Source organism: Dromaius novaehollandiae, chromosome 6 (assembly GCF_036370855.1).
Source record: "Dromaius novaehollandiae isolate bDroNov1 chromosome 6, bDroNov1.hap1, whole genome shotgun sequence".
In the NCBI taxonomy this organism is placed as follows: domain Eukaryota; kingdom Metazoa; phylum Chordata; class Aves; order Casuariiformes; family Dromaiidae; genus Dromaius; species Dromaius novaehollandiae.
The window spans coordinates 11,471,169-11,488,282 of NC_088103.1; the positions used below are offsets into that span (position 1 = coordinate 11,471,169).

General features: G+C 36.2%; 1 protein-coding gene across 1 annotated transcript in view; it reads left to right on the forward strand.

Moving 5' to 3' along the window:
- The window catches only part of CTNNA3 (catenin alpha 3), a 572,729-nt gene that overhangs the window by 400,693 nt on the left and 154,922 nt on the right, over positions 1 to 17,114 (forward strand). The window contains exon 11 of the mRNA XM_064513677.1: positions 10,875 to 11,031. Coding sequence (XP_064369747.1) covers positions 10,875 to 11,031 — 157 coding nt within the window. The remainder of the gene's footprint in view (positions 1 to 10,874; positions 11,032 to 17,114) is intronic.

The following is a 17,114-nucleotide window of genomic DNA, read 5'->3' on the forward strand; positions in this document are numbered from 1 at the left end:
CTGAATTTCTGGTGGACAAACTTTTACAACTCGAAACGAGAATGGTGAATGCCCCCTTTTTCAGGCACACTTAGTCCATCTGAGGCTTCAATGACCACAGATTAGGAACTACTTGCAAATTTATACAAATGAGCTTTTCATGGTAGCTGCTCCCAAATTAGTGAGTCTTGGGTATCAAAAAAAAATTCCAGATAGAAGAAAACTAATAGCGTCTGCTTATACCTAGCCAAGCTTAAGCAAGCTAACTTAGCCCTTGGTCTATTACCTTAACAGGGTTCCCAGGCAAAATAAATACGTGTGGTCTGTAACCTGCTTTGCCCTTTAGTAACAGTAGGATTTTTGTTTTGTGAATATTAGTCTGAATTGTTTTATGGATTGTAATTATTGTCACACTTGTGGAAGCTACACTTACTCAAAATGGTGTTGTCTTTTTTAAGTAGGATATTGAGCATTAGAACAATTTACCTCAGAAGCTGTAAAGAATGCTGTGTCACCTGAAGTACTTAATTCAAGATTAGCTGCCTTTATGTAGAACGTAACTAATTTAGTGTTAAACTACTGACTTCCTGAAGGAAAGCTTTGTAATTCTGTTGTATATGTTATTCAAGTGGTCAGACTAGATCATCTGCAGATCTTGTATATCATTAGTGTCTGTTAGTCTGTGTGCTAGTTAGTACAAACTCTTTATTGACGGATTGAGAGGTGCTTGTCTGCCTGTGCTATAATTTTTGCTTTCAGAGAAGATTTCAGGAACCCATTTCGAGAATTAACTAGAGTCCATCTGCATTTAATTCACCTATTTAGTAAAGTTGATTAGGTTCTATAGCAGATCTTCCCAAGCATTTTACCTCTTTTCTGCGTTTGACTAGATTAAAATTTTAGGTTTTTTTTAATACTGAAAAAACGTTGTATTTACTCCACTCACTACTTCTGGCAGAGTCAGTCCTCTGATAAAAGAGATCTTACCCCTCCTCCCCTCCCCCCCCAAAAAAAATACAAGAAGAAGAGACTTCATTGTAATCAGCCAGAAGTAGGTTTGATCATCAGGTAGTGTCTTACTGGAGGCTTGAACAGAAAAGTTAGTGGTTAAATTTCCCGTGCAGTATTTCAGTCTTGATGGACACATTTTATAACCTAAACTTTCAGTTAGTGGCGTGGATGGAAAGAGGACTAATGTGACTGAAAAACTATTGCAGTAAAGTGTCGAGTCTCTGGCTCAGAAAAAGGATCCCATGAAATTGACTCAAGCATGGTGGAGAATAAATGCAACAGTTTTAACTCATGCAAATTTTGTTACCTTTAAGAGCGTTATGGGAGAGATGCTGTATAGCTGAAAGGAAATGGGCATTTATATATTACACTGTATGCAGAAAGCTCTGGTATCTCTTGTATTTGATGTCCAAACAGAGAAAACAGATATATGCAACTGTGGAACATCCAAATGTGTGACTTACGGATGCTGTTTTGGTTTAACAGGTGCAGAGACTATTTAATTGGCTGCTAACACTTGCCCATGCTTTTCTCCATTTTTGTAGCCCATTTCCTGGGCCCTTTGGCCAGCAGGCCCTGGTATGGTTGTGTAACCTGTGCTCCGAGTGCTTTATCGCTAGCTCATGTTGTAGACCAACTTGTTAGGTGCATGGAGCAGGGGAACTAATACATGCAAATTACACAACTTAAATCATCTTAACTCTTATATCAGCACAACATATTCCCTGGTACATAAATGATACCTGTTTGATGCCAGCCTTTTTTGTATGAGGAGTTAGTTCTTCCTGGCAGTATTAAGACTTCTGCCTTTCTCCTGTACTATAACAAATATTTTTTACTGAGTCAAGAAAACTGTTCCATTTTAGCTCTATTTTGATTTGATTATTTCCAATCTATTATATTTATTTAATTTTTAGCTTCCATGTTTTAGCCATATTATAATTACATAGCTTAATGTGATTATGTTTTGAATCTTTAGCAATACCTTCCTGATGGATACCGTAACTTGTTCCATGTTTCCACAAGTAGGAGTGGGTAAATGATGAAAATCAGTACTCTTAATGTCATCTGTTCTAGTTGCTGCAGCCTTCTAGTCATCACTAGAAATCGGTAACTTTCTCATTGATTCACATTTTTTTTTTTTTTTTTGCCTCTAATGCTTTCTGTTTTGAGGGGAATGAAGAACTAATCATCTCTGTAAGAGAAGATAGCATATTTTAGATAGCTGTGGAAAGTGACTGCTTACTTTACAGAATTTTTCTAGAGAGCAGGGCCTAGATATATGGATATAAGCAGGTGAGGGACGGAATGGAATATCCTGTTAACAGGTGTTGTGCTTGCTATATTTTCATCTGACCAGTCATATTGAAATTATTACTGAAGTTTGAGTGTAATTGCATATGAAAAATTCTCGCATAAGTTAACATTCTCTTATTGCTCAAGTGGAACGCAGTTATTTTCCTCAACTGCTACTCAGGCCCAGTTAAATTTCAGTTATCGAAAAGACAACATTTTTGACAACAAAGCCTAATCTTTCAACCTGCTTTATCTTTAGCATAGACTAACAGAATTGCATGCCAGTTTTTGAAAAATACTGTCTTACGGAAAACACCAGATAGCCATCTCCTTAAATAGAGCATTTATGCTGTATTTTTATTTACATATTCATTTTTTAACCATATTAGCTAATACACCAACACATCTAATTTTTCCTGGTTATGCAAATCAGTCATTACCATTTCTGTCAAAATGGCTGCAACAGCAGGGGATTGCAGTCACAATTTGTTGCTAGCAAAGTGTTGAGATCCAGTAGTTTTGCATATTGTATAAATATTTTTCTCTGTACAAAATTGATACATTTAATGAATTTATAGTTTGAACACTGTGCAAATCCATTGACATACCCTTGTGCCAGTATTCAGATGTAGTGCAGATGATGTGAATGCAGATTTAGAGCTCTACAAATTAGACTCAGCTTTCCTACTTAGGCCTGTTTACCTTATTGCATTGTTTTAAGTGAGATCCATTTATTAAAAAATTTGCTCATCTTTGTCGAAGGAGAAACAAAATCTTAAAACTTCATAATTATATATAGTTGAAATATGATATGAAAGTGTGTTCAAAATTAGTATTATATTTAAAATATTGCTGCTATTAAAGTAAGGTGCTGAGTTAATTTAGTTTTGAGATTAGGCATGAGCTTTAACTGCTATAGAAAGCAAAACTAAACCTTTTTTAATGAGGAAGAATAATAACACTTATATTATGAAAGTTGAAGATTCAGGGCTTTAGTTAGACACCAAAACCAAAAGATGTTAGACAGTAGCTAGAAGCTCTACTCTCTTTTCTACAGTGAACTAAAGTATTCAGTAGCTAGTTGGATGTACCTCCAGTGATGTGGTCATAAGAACCTAATTCCAGAAGCCTAGACAGCATCTTCAGAAGTGAGTGAGCTCCAGGTTATGCATCATTGCATTTGAACTTTGTTCTTCAGTGAGAAGAAAGAGAAGCTTTCTCTAGGCTAATTGACCAATATAGTCTATTCTCCAGTTTGTGTACATATCAAAAAGTTGTTCTCTTGGGAAACTCAAACCTTAAATTCTTTGCGAGCCAATTCTTTGCAGCCTGGCACCTTAAAGACTGTTTTGTGTGTCAAGAATGATAATAGCTTACGAATAACCCAAAGTTATTATGGTAAGGATCTGTCATTTTTTTCTGGCAGTACACTTCATTCTTTTAACTTAAAGATAAATTATTTGGGTAGTTATGTAGTTATGGGCAGAAGGTAACAGATGACTAAGACTTGGTTTTCATGGTTTCTGCACAGCATCCAGTGTGTTCTTTCATGTGATGTCTGTTTGGAAAAAAAAAAAAAAAAAAAAAAAGAGAGAGAGAGATGCACAAAACTCAATTAAAAACAATTTTCAAATATAGTGTGTTCAGTAATGAGGAGAAGTGCTAGAGTTTAGCTTGTATGCAGTATCTTAACTAGTCTTTTTTCCTTATTATTATATTATTAATGTATTTGATATATTTAATATTTTAATGTATAACATTATTATAGTATTAATTTTTTTATTGCACATTCACTATTTATTTCACTGTTTATTAAATCCCTTCCCTCCTTTAGTGTATACAATGCATAGAACATTTACTCAGTGTTTTATAGTCTCTTCATTTTTTAGTGTAGCACCATGTCTTATTTACAGCATATAATTGAAAGCCTTTTTTTTTTTTTTTCTGGTAACAAGAAATATTACTTTGCTTGTTAATGTTTCTTTAGCAAAATCTCTATGGTCTGAGTGCTTTTTAGGTATTATTTTCATGACTCTCCTATGAAGTTCATTGAATGTGACAGGTGGGGGATCTGTTAAATTTATTTGCTTACTGTATATATATTGTGTATTGTATGTTCTTGTTAAAGAGGCTGTGCATGGGACAGGAAAACTGTCTTATTATTATTATGGCTGATGTATTCTGGGCCAAATTGGGATTATACTGTCCCTGAGAGCATGCAGGCTGGAAGGGCAACTAGGTGAGACACAGTAGGCAGGGAGCCCAAAATACAGATGTAGAGTGGGAAACTCTAGAGGGCGAAGAAAGGGCCTGCCTGCCTGCAAGGTCTCAAGCCAGGTTTTCAAGGTAATGAAAAGAGCATAAATTTCTTGGGTACCAAGAAGACAGTGTGGCAATTTATACTCCTGAGGAAGCTGCTAAGAGTTTCTGGATTAGAAAGCCAGCCTGCAAAGATGCAGTGATAAGATGATGTTGGTTTCAGGTCCTTTTATTAAATTGTCTCACCTAGAAGACCTGCGGTTTTTATATTGGAGAAGTTACAGAGGAGTTACCTTGTTCCAGTTTACCATTCTTGTATTTAATAAAATACAGCTGTAAAAGCAGAAGGATTAATTTTCCTGTTAGCTTCTCTTTGGCACAAATCGGAAATGTATGGTGTCTTTTGGTTTGTTCACTTTGAAGAAAAGTGTGGGCCATTTCTACCTTAAGAATTTGTTTGAGATAAACCCCTTTTGCAGAGGATTTTATATTCATAGAAGTGGCACAGAGAATAAAAACTTAAGTATTCACTAACTTTGAGTGTTCAGTGTGCAACATCTGAATCCTTTGTTTTTAGGACTATTGAGGTCACACAGCAGTCAGTAATTGTAAAGGTTGCAGGCCTGAAGCTAGGCTCTGGCTCAGCTTGGTTATAACTGTCAGTACTTTTCACCACTGTAAGACAAACCAGGAAAGATACTTAAAAACAAAGAAACATCCAGCAAATGGACAACACAGTTGGGCAGTATATGGTTTCAGCGGTTGGTCTATCTTTGCTTTGGATGCCAGGGCAAAAGCAGGGATACAGGCCAGTTCCTCATAGCAATGTCGATCACCCTTGTGCAGAGCAGTGTTCTTTATTTTCATGCCTTCTGTCTCAGGATTAAAAAAAAAATTCTTAAGAAAGACTATAGTCCTACAGGCAGAAGGTTTCTTCTACTGAGTAGCCTTAACTTATGCCTTGGAGGTGGTCTGCTTCCCCAAGTGCAGAAGAGGTCCCACTCTTCATCTGCTGATCTCAGATATCTCTGTTTCTCCAGCTTCCCAGGCCCTTGTCGTCTTGTAGCCTTTCCCTTGTCCCACAAGACCACCTCACTCCTCTTACTAGTCTGTCTTATCTCAGCGTTGCAGTGGCCTTTCCTTTTACTGCTCCAAATTTGCTTTGGGTATTGATCTTAGTCTTTTTCTGGTCTTGTCCAACCTCAGTGTCAACGTCTGTTTCTTATCCCACTGTCTCACTAGTTCTTCTCTTGCAATCATTCATATCGCCTGCTTTGTTGCTTCCCACTGGTCCTCAGTCCCAGTTTACTTACCTAGAAAGAGCTAGTTCCTTTCTGTCGACTCCCTAGCAGCAAGAGCTGCTTTTGAAAGCCAAGTCTCGTTTAACAGGATCTTTAGGGAATTTGAATTCAGTTGTTAAAATCTCTCTGTACTCAGTATGTGGAAATTGAAGTTTTTAGAGGCTAATAACTTAGACCTATTTTGACAGGTTCCCTGGAGATAGCAAAAAAGACATTTCAGTGTCAAACATTAGTTCTTCACTTTGAGATCTCTGAGTACCAAAGCTTCTTCCAGAAAGAGTTGTCAGAATACTGTTGCTTTCTTTTGTATTCTATTCTATTTTTTCCAGTGTTCAAGCATGTTTTTTCCTACCCTTGTTCTTGGAAATGACTGAAATGGTGAGTTTGAAGTCTCTAAGTAATTGAAAATGCTTTTTTTTACAACAGGAAATACTTTATTAAGATGAAGGAAAGTAAGGGGTAAGGCTGGAAGGAACATTGAGAGATCATGTAGTCCACATTCCTTTCTCTCTTTCTTCCACCAAAATGTGATCAACTGTCCCATGGTTCAGGGATTTAATATATTCCAGATAGATGTTTGGCTACCTTGCTCTTAACCTCCACTGAGGGGAGAGTCCACAGTCTCCCCAGGCTGTTTCTGCACATAGTAACTGTCTTTTCAGTTACACTTTGTGTAAAACAAACCCTCCCTTGCTACAGTTCTGTCTGTTATTTACTGTCCTATTTCTGGTGGCAGAGATTGCAGTGTATTTCTCCCACTTATAGGGATTTGAAAATTACCATTTTTCCTTTCACTTTTGTGCTGCAGTTTATATGTACTACTGGTGTATACGCTAATCCTTGCTATCGTAGTCTTTCCTATAACAAATATGACATGAGGATTGCTAGTAATAAGTTGACCAAAACGCCAAAGGTAGCATTCTCATTGTTAATTTATGAACATTTATTAGTCTATTAAGGTACCTTGCTAACTCTTCTATGGCTCGTTCCAGCACTCACGTGCAGGTTCACAGTACCTCCTGGTGCTCCGTGGAATGTTTTTCCCCTTCCCAGATGGCAGAAGAAGCAGCTATGCTCGGGATATGTTTTATTAGGGATGCTGGTTTTCTTTCCCTCTTCTGCTCCCTCTTCTCTACTTTTCCATTCTCTCTCATTTGTTTGGGTACACTGATACTGTCCTTTCATTCTTATCTTGCACATTTTCTGGGTATAATTTTGGGATAGTTATAAGCACCCTGTATTAAGAATGCTGATTGTTTTGTAAATTGTTGTTCTGTATTTTTACTGAAGTTGTTCTTTTAACTTCTTCATACGGTATTTTGTGTTCTAGCTGATGAGAATAATGTATATGGCAAAGTAGGATGAAATACATAACCATAAATCCTCATCGTTGTGGCCTGTGCCTTTGAAACAACGAACAACTTCAGTCTAGTCTCAAGCAAATAAGAAGGAAACAGAGTGGAAAATTTAATTCCTAAAATGGTCAAACTGTTAATATTATTTAAAAAAAAATACGAAAATGCATTGTTATTATACTGAATGTTCTCTCTCTGTATTCTGTCCTTCATATAGAGAGGATCACAGGCAGCATTGTCTCTCAGCCAAAGAGGTTTAGGTGTTGACTTGAAGTGCATTTGGGTTGGTCTTGTTCCTCAGGTTTCTAGGAGGAACTGCAGAATGTGATCGGCACTGTCACAGGAGTGGTACTCTTGAAGCACCAAATGCAGGACTGTCTTAAAAACCTTGTCTGAGTGCAACATTTTAGTCAGCATGCTTTCTCCCTCTTTTTCCATGCTGATTTTCCATGTCTGGAAGTTAAGGGGAATTAGGCATTAGCAAGAAGGCCTTGTGCCTTTATTCTGTGTATACAGAATTCTGTTCAGCGAGAATTGTGTCTAGGAAGTGAAAGCTGTGTCTGTTAATAAAGGGGTTAAAAGGGAGAGGATATCAGTGCAGGCCCTTTCCTCATTTAGTTTGTCTGTTTCTTTGTGTATGTGTGGGATTTTTTAATTAGAAGTCACTCGTGATAGCCATAGTCTGCAGTTCCTTACAGATTGGAAATAAGATGTTTTTAATAAATAAAACCTTCCTTTTTTGCCATTGTTGGAGCATCTTCAATCAAATAGAAATCTTAAGCAATGGCCTCCTGCAGCACAGTTGCTGAGAAATGTCCTAACAACATAATTGAAAATGGGATCTGAAGGACAGTACAAAAACTTACACAGTTGCAACTTTTGAGTTCTAATACTTCTTTCATTTATCTCTCCAGGTATATTTTTAGTGGGGTCCTGAGCTTTGAAAAATAGATAACATTTGTTACCAAGAGAAAGCCATCTCCCATTCATGGGGAAGAATACTATTTTAATTTTAATAAAAATATAGGAACATAGGAAGTTATTTAATTGACTGGTGAAAATAATCAGCTGAGGCTGGCTTTAGCATAGTGTGTTATTCTGCACCTGTATTGCCTATTTGGAAGTATTTATTTAAAGTGCATGTTTGATGCCAAAGATAGTATTACAATAGAGGAAAATGCTGAACACTTACCTTTATAAAAATTAACCCTAATAACCTCTTAAATTCCCTGCTTTAACTCTTTGCAAAAATGTCTATGCTGCGGAGCCTTCAGTAGAAGCAATTTATGTAAATGGAAAGTTAAGCCTTCAGAAGCTTGAGCAGTTTGTTGACTCATTTGAGAAGCCAGAAGCAATTGGGTATCAAATTATTAATAAATGCCTGCAGAAGGTGACCCTACGTTTTGAAAGAAGTAGTGCTGCAAATGGATAGTACATGTGGGAAAGACAGCAGAGGGGCTATTGTGATGGTGTGCTTATGTTTAGGAGAGATGCACCTTTGTTGATATCTTTGAATAGATGTTCAAGGAGTCTAGTGACTTGCTAGTATTTGCATTCTGATGACGTATAAATGATCACCCTTTTCATCTGTGTTGACCTGGCTGTGCTATTGTTACTTTTCAAATAGCAGAAATAAAATGATGCACGTTTTTAGCTGTGCTCTGAACTGCACTCAGCACTCATTTTTGGACGGCTTCTCTCCTAATCCTCCTTTAGCATGATTCTCTCTCCCAGTTGATGAGGAGGGCAAGTTATTTACAAACTCAGATATAAGACACCTTCCCCACCAAGTGAAGCACATCCGCTACTTTAACTGTGTATGTTTCTGGACAATTGCATAAAAGCCAATAAATTAGAGAGGGGAATTGGGTTTTGTGGTTTTCACAGAACCAAGGTGAATGGTGTGCTTTCTTTTAGGGGCATGATCGTACCATCAAGACAAATCTGCTGACAGGTCATAAAACTGATAAATGCTGTTGCTGTAGGTGTTGCAGATCTGGAGTGTGGATAAAATAGAATTGTTATAGCTCTCAGCAAAGGGGTTGTATTGAAATGATGTGTGAAGACTAGAAGGGGGATGGTGTGTTTAGCACAAACCAACTTACAGTCAGAAAAAGAAAGAGGGTAGTCCGTTAAGTCCTTACTGGACCTGGCTTGAGCAGTCTTTTGTCCCAGGCTTGTCTGATACTACACATCTATCATTTTGTAAGTGAGTGGTTTTGTTTTAAGGAGATTGAATGAAATCACGGTTTTTAATGCATCTTTAGACTTTATTATGAGTCTGTACAGTGCTGTTGGTGAACTGTATTTTTTTACTGCTGAAACAGTAGCAGGTGATGGTGGATTTTGAGGTCCGTATTAAATTTACCTCTTTAAAAAAATATGCGTCTGGTCTGTTCTTTATACAAGTCACTAGTAAAAGACTGTCACAGAAGTGTTTTTGTGAAACCCTACATATATATATTCCTTCATTATGAGAGGGAATTTGAATATTACTGTTTGTCATTACTAAATTTTATTTCAGCTGCTCTATAAGTTTGTGTGATATGTAAAAATAACAACCAGATAAAACTGATTACAGGTTTTATTTATGATCCACAGCAAGGTCAGGAGAATTGATATTAGTCAGTGTAAGGAAACGTCAGTTAGACTTAGGATGAGGGATTTCCTAGCTCTCAGTCTTTGGTGCAATGACTCAATTACAGTGGAATGATACTAAAAATATTTCATGAATGTATTCTGTCAGCACTAGATACTACTGTGATAGGCTGTTTTAGTCTTCCTAACTTGTGATTTATTTGGTGATTTGACTTCTTAAAACCATTCTCTACCTGATAAAGAATATTGTGGAGGCAGGGTGGAATTGGCATAAGGTAATATTAGGTAATAAATAGAGTATACCTTGGAAATGTACTCATTGGATTTATGTTTTTTGATATACCATCAGCAAATAGCCATATTAGGAAAAACGTTTAGCTAATTAGTTGTTGGAAGTGGTATCTATTAAAAAAAATAATCATTTTATGATCTAATAGTTCCATCATAAATTGATCTCTGCTAGAAGGGATGGAACCTACCCTCTTCATTTAAATATAGTTACTATTTTTAGGCCTGACAGATGAAGAAATACCAGTTTGTTGCTTTTATATAGGTGTAGTATGTGTTATGTCCCATGCCACTGATCTTAAGAGTTCTGTGTTGTGCTGGCAAAACCTGATACTTCTACATGCCAAAGGCTGATGACATCTCTCAGTAAAGATATTCCATAATAGGCGTTGTTGTGTCTGTTGTTAAGGAGTTTAAAGTCAAAACTGAAGTGACCGTATGCGGTACCTGTAAATATACCTTATGAAAGTTAAAACTTGCTTGTGTTAATATCTTAAAACTGGAGTAGCATGAATCCCTCAATTAAAAATAAAAACATTGGAATTTTTTTTGCCTATTGAATCAGAGTCATACCTCTTTTTAATTTATGAAGCCAACAGGGAGATTAACCTAAGTAACATCTGACTAATGCTCCTACTGTGAGAATAAAAAACACTGAACAACTTTTTCTGCCTAGAAAATAGAAATGCTGCTTTATGGTTTATAGAAAAAGTAAAATTCTGCATTCTTTCAGAGAACATAAGTATTTAGGTGCTGTTTTTTATGTTTGTTTGTTTTTTGGGTGCAGGTTATTAATGCTGCTTTAGCTCTTGCGGCCAGACCAAAAAGTCAAGTTGTAAAAAACAACATGGAGATGTATAGGAGTACGTGGGAGAATCACATCCATGTTCTTACTGAAGCTGTGGATGATATAACAAGCATTGATGATTTTCTTGCTGTTTCAGGTATGATAATTTTCAGAATCTTACTATTCTTCTGGATGCTTTGAAAACTTTTCAAAAGAGAGTTACGTTTTCAGTAGTAAACCAGTGGAAGATGAATTAGCATAAGGCTTTGTGAAGCTGTTATATCTGTTCAAAAGAATGCCATGTCCCAGCACAAGTAGCTATTTCTATTCAGCACAACTTTGGACATGCATAAAAGTGATTTGAACAAACTGTTGTAGGTGCCTGCAGCAGAAAAGCTCTTTTCCTGTGGGTACATTTATCCAACCTCTCAGATTCATTTTTTGAGTTGGAGGGAGAAAAAAGGGTGGTATGAGTTTTTGTAGGCACCTTGTCATTTCCTTGAGCTGTGCAGGCACCAAGTATTTGAGCATCCAGAGTGATTCTAAACTTGTATATAAGTTATTGAGTGTAAGTAAAACTTGGATCCACAGTAATTTGTGATTAACACAAATATGAAATCACATGTGCTACTTTCTCAAGCAAATATGTATTTTAAAGCACCTCCTAAACTGAACAGATGCACTGTAGTGTTTCAGAATTTTTGGAGTTATAAATATTTGTCAAGTAAAAGGTACTTTCAAATTTTTCTAACTGAAGAGACTTTTAATATCAGTAAGCTGTTTTTACTGAGGCAGCGAGAGTCTTCAAGATTTAAGCAGAAGATGCAAAATAGCTATTTACTACTTGCACTGTAAAACAAAAATGCTGTGTTTTCACCTGAAGTCAATGCAACATTGACCAGAAGAAAAACATCTTCAATAAATTTTATGTAACTTTTACGGTTAGTGTGCCTTTTGCTTGCCCATCCTTCTCTAGTGTGCCTTTTGCTTGCCCATCCTTCTCTAGGCAGTACCAGTGAGGTTAACTCCACCTGTTAGAGATATCTGGCATATGTAGCGGTGTAGAACACAAACAGTTCTGCAGATGTCAGTAGTTTGGAAGTGTTAGTGAAGTCAGACTTAAGTGCATTCTCCCTAAATTCCTCTTGGTTCATTAAACATGAAGATGGACTGTCAAAATGGAGTTAGCTTGGATGTTCATTGCTCTACTTGTTTATTTTCAAAAATAACGTCTTCATTATGGTAACTGGAAACTGCTGGACTGGAGTCTTCATAAGTGAATGGCATTTTTTCTTGTGATTGGGACATGGATATTACAGTGCAAAAACTGTAAGCAGAGATGGGTGCTCCAGCTCTTTCTGGGTAAAAGACGAGTGATGAGGTGTTTCTCTAGTGCTTCTTATTTATCAGGAAAGTTAAGAAATGGTGCATATTGGTGTAACTGGGAGACAGAGCCATTTGCAGTGTTCTTTCATAGCTCAACTTCACGAATACATGGCTTTAATTGTCATCTGATTTTGTAGTCACCATAGCACTCTTTATATTGGCAGTGGCTGATAGAAATGTCTGTAAAACATTTAAATCCAGAAAATGGATAAAATATTAATTGAGCTGAGATTTCAGTGTGCAGAAATTCCTGTTAAACCGTATTTTGCTAGAATATTCCTTTCATTTATGTGAATTTTACAGTATTGCCAATATATCTCATGTAATACAGAAGCCTTTTGTATTATTTCCAAATATATTTTAAAATAAATGAAACTTATACACAGGATTCCACTTAATAAATAGCTAAATTACACTAAATTTGGAGTGGTTCTCTAGTAAGACTGCAGATGCTAAGAGACAACTGATAGATTATAGTCTTGCAGCAGTCATATTTGTCGTATTTTCACCATCATCATGATCTAGATTCAAATACTCTTCAGCACAGCATGTAAGTATTTGCTTGATGTTAAGGTTTTAAATCTCATCACTGCTTCTTTTGGCATTTAGACTAAGGCTTAAGATTTAAGTATGTGCTTTAGAACTTTGTCAAAGAGGTATAAATTTGAGCATGCTATGAGGGGCCCACAAGTTAATTTTTCCTCTGAGCTTTCCCTCTGGCACCTTGTAGGGTTGTAATCGCTGCTGTTTTTAGCTAGCTACTTAAATCGGAAATACTCTTGCTCTTTCTGTGACCACTTGCTATTCTTGCTACTAAATTTCATATAATGTAACCCATTTCTTGGTTGAGTGTTTCACAAAGTAGTGGATAATTTCTGCGCCATCTACTTATGAAGCAAAAGTACACTCGCTCCCTTAGGTCATATACATTAGGTATCCAGCTGTTAATTAAATCTTTCCGATATATGGACATAAATTTAGGCACAAAGTCAGGTGTTTGTATAGTCTCTTTTTCAAGCCTATACACAGCAAATATTTTCTTAACTGGGAAAAAGCAGTGGTCATTTTGTGGGAGAAATGATTTTATTGCATGTATTGAAGGTATTACATTTGCAGTGTGAAATACAATTAGATTTTCTTCTTCCTTGGGAGTAAGTTGGAGAACATTTGCTTAAAAGTTACCTGCCTACTGCTGGATACAGATTTAGTTTTGTCTCAGAGCATGAAAGTTCTGCTTGCTTTACTCGTTCAGTTGGTATACCCAACAACTGGTTTAGGTCTGAACCTAGCACAATTTGCTGTGAAATGGAGTAGTTTATTCTTTGAGCTGCTCTCCTACATGTCTTAATACAGAAAAGCATAACAGATTTTTCCTATGCAAGTTAGCCTTTTATGGAACCAGATTCTGAGCCCTACTATTCCTTATAGGGTCCAGGTGGTTGCAAATGTTTCCTGCAGACCGATGCTGAAATTCCTGCAAATAATACTAGAGCTGTTAATAAAGGGGAAAGAAACAAGTTGCTATTGGATTAAATACTTAAATCTCTTTACCCTACTCTGAAATCTCCTAAGTCTTAAAGTTCCTCTTTTGAATTGATTGAATTAAACATACATTTTTAACTACACTCCTGTGATTTATTTAAATTGTGTATTTCAAATATTTTTCAAAATTCCCTTAGCTTGAAGAATAAAAGAAATTCCTTTAATAATTCGGAAAAAAATTGTATGTCACTGGGCAAATAGTCTTTTCAGAGTAGACTCTGTTACTTGGTTCAGCATAGTTGAATGACTGACATTTTCTTATGGTGAGTAAAAGCGGAAACTCTAACTTAAATAGCAGTGACATGTAGGTGTACATATTGTGAGGTCCAAAAAGTTAAACATTCATATGCTTGTTCTAAACCATGTGTATAAACTATTTTGTATCCTTTAGCAAGATTCCTTGGCACATGTGTAATTTGATTAATGTTGAACTTCAAGTGTAATGCTTGTTCTTACGTGGAGGCTAAGTAGAGGCTTCCTTATGAAAGCATCACCTATTTGCTTTATGAAGATTTTTACCGGCTCATGTATATAGAGTTAATTATTAAGACACTTAAAATAAGGGAAGGTGCAAGATGCTCTCAGTCTATTCTTCAGTGTGTTAGCACTGTTACTGTGTTCTGAGAGAGTAAAATGTTCATATGCTGCTCTGTCTAAATAGAAAAGTAAAACGTGTAGTAGAAGATAGTATCCAAGTCTCTGGGAATTTACTTGGTAATTAGGAAAGATTAGTTTTTCTACAGAAAATGACAGCATGAGCACATTCAAAAAATTTGAATTATAAATAAAATATTTTATTTCAAATTGATGTTATGCTGTATCAGTGTGTCGCGTTTGCACATTTGTTTTGAATGACTGAGTTCTGTAGCCTGACTGCATCTTCTTGGATGTGGCATCTTCTCTTTAACCGGAGATCCAACATGCAGGTAAATGGCATTTGTATATCATGGGACATTTAGTTTGGCTTAGAGCTGAGCTAAGTGGTATAAGTGAGATCACACATCACCTGAAGTCCAGGCCACTGGCCAAGCCTTCTAGGGCCATTTAAAGGTAAAGGTTCCCTCCCCCCCACCCCGAGTAGTTTATTTTGAATCAATATTTTTATGCAGTATGCTCACCTTCTGTAAAAACAGAAATGAAAGAGTTTAATGTGCCTAGAGCCAACAGAAAAACTCGCATCGATTCTCTGGGCACTTTCATTCATAATAATTAGACTATAAAAATAAACATGCACATACCAGGTACTGAAAAATCCTGCTATACTTCAGAAGACATGTCGCAAAGTAAGACTTAAGCAGTAAATAGAAAATTACATCCAGAATAATATTACTCTATATTGTAGCCAGTATAACTAAGAGGAGAATACGACCTATCTTACGCCTCATGCAGATAGAAAACTTCAGACAGTTTTAACTACTTTTGTGATGTGATAGTTGCAGAACTGCTGTTTGTGTTCTGCAGCAAGACTTATGTTCTCTGAGCAGAGGATTCCCATTTATTAGTATTCCTTTTTCATAAAAAAGTAGTCAACCGAAAATCACACTGGATAAACAGCGACCTTCCTTTATTTAGATAATACATTTTCAGTATTATTTGAGAACGGTTCAAAGTGAGGCTTGTGGACTTCGAGTGAGGAAAAAAATCTCAAACCACATCTGTCTTTCACGTTTTCTTGACATCCTGGAAACTTCTGCATATTCAAATAGAACTTCTCTAATAGAAGCATGATACAGATCATTCTGGAGCTGTTTCATGATTAATTTCTTTGGTCTTGGTGTTTGGTATCTAAATATGTTATGCAAAAAATCTATGAGACTTTGTAAATGTTATAAATAAGCCTTTTCTAGTAATTTTGGTAATTCAGGATTCTGAATCACCCAGCAGAATTGCCTACTTAAGAATTTATCTTAGATTTCATCTCTGATTATTGATAGGTCAGATTTTTCTATCAAATAGGAAATGTACTTTCCAAACGTGATAGGTGTTGGGAATACGTGTTACGAGGTTTACATTTTGTATTCCCTTTTCACACTGTGTAACCTTGCCCTTGGATTGCAGGTCATTTTCTAATACATTATTAATGTGAACTGTTGTGGATTGCTGCTAATTTGCTGGGTTAATTCACTGCTTTCAGCTGTTTGTCATGTGGACATTTGTAAGATGTTATGATACACTCTAACTCCTGTTAAAGCCACTGAAGAAATTTTCCTGAGAGCTCAGTAGCAACTGGATTGATCTCTTCATTTCTTGAATCCAGGATGTTATGTTTTTGTATTAATATAAGCCAAATAAGGAAGCTTATAGCTGAGAGGACAGGGAGGAACTTAACTCTCTGTGAAAACATCTCCTTGTGACTCTTTGTAAGCCAGTTATGGGGTTGCTGAAACAGCATGTATGCATGCAGGAAAATTCTCTCTCTCCCATTGTGATGCAAGTCCTTTGCTGTTGTAGCACCGGGGAAAGGATAATTCTTTGGCCGATCAGAAAGGGAAATGTGAATTGTGAGCATTTGAAAGTAAAATGTTAAACTGACTATTCGGTATTAAAAAAACGTATCGTAGAATAACTTTCATTGTATGAGCTAATAATTCTGTTCTTATTTTTCTGAGCATATTGGTCTCTACTTTTCTATTTTACCTATCCTCATGAAGTTGGGTTTTTTGTTTCTGTTGTTCGTTCTTTAAAATACATTAGTTTGTGTATGATGCTCGGTTTGAAGGGAAACTAACAGTACAAAAGGCACCAAAGAGATGAGTAAGGTCTTCACAAGTGAAAAAGGTCTGATTCCAAATGGCCTGTTAAAATGAAGGACTCATCTTTGTAGAGGAAAGCAAGAGCTAATTGTATAAAAAATGTCATTGTGATTATGAAATATTATAAATGATGATAGTGTTGTTCATAGATCTGCTGTGATGCACCTCCTAAGAACAGAGAATCAATCTCAGCCTGTGAATTTTTGTATAGTTAATTTATACCACAAAAAATGCGGGTATTAATCTTTATAACTCCCTGGCATAAAGGTAAAAAATACTGCCATCCATTTATCATGAAAATAGGAAGTTTTTAGATTGAAATAAGTGAATTGAAACATGTTAATGCCTCTCATGCAGGAATTTCCAGGAGGCCAGTAGTGATATGCTTGTAATCCTGTTTCTGTTAGTGGATCTAAAGTTTTGTTTTTAACTCTGTTCTTGTAAACCAGCTATTTAGTCTCTCCTTCATAATGAAATTTTGCTAAAAGTGTAGTTTGTGGTATTCCTTTTCTTCTGCTGATTCTTTGGGTTATTTTAATATCCTTTATTGCAAATTGTA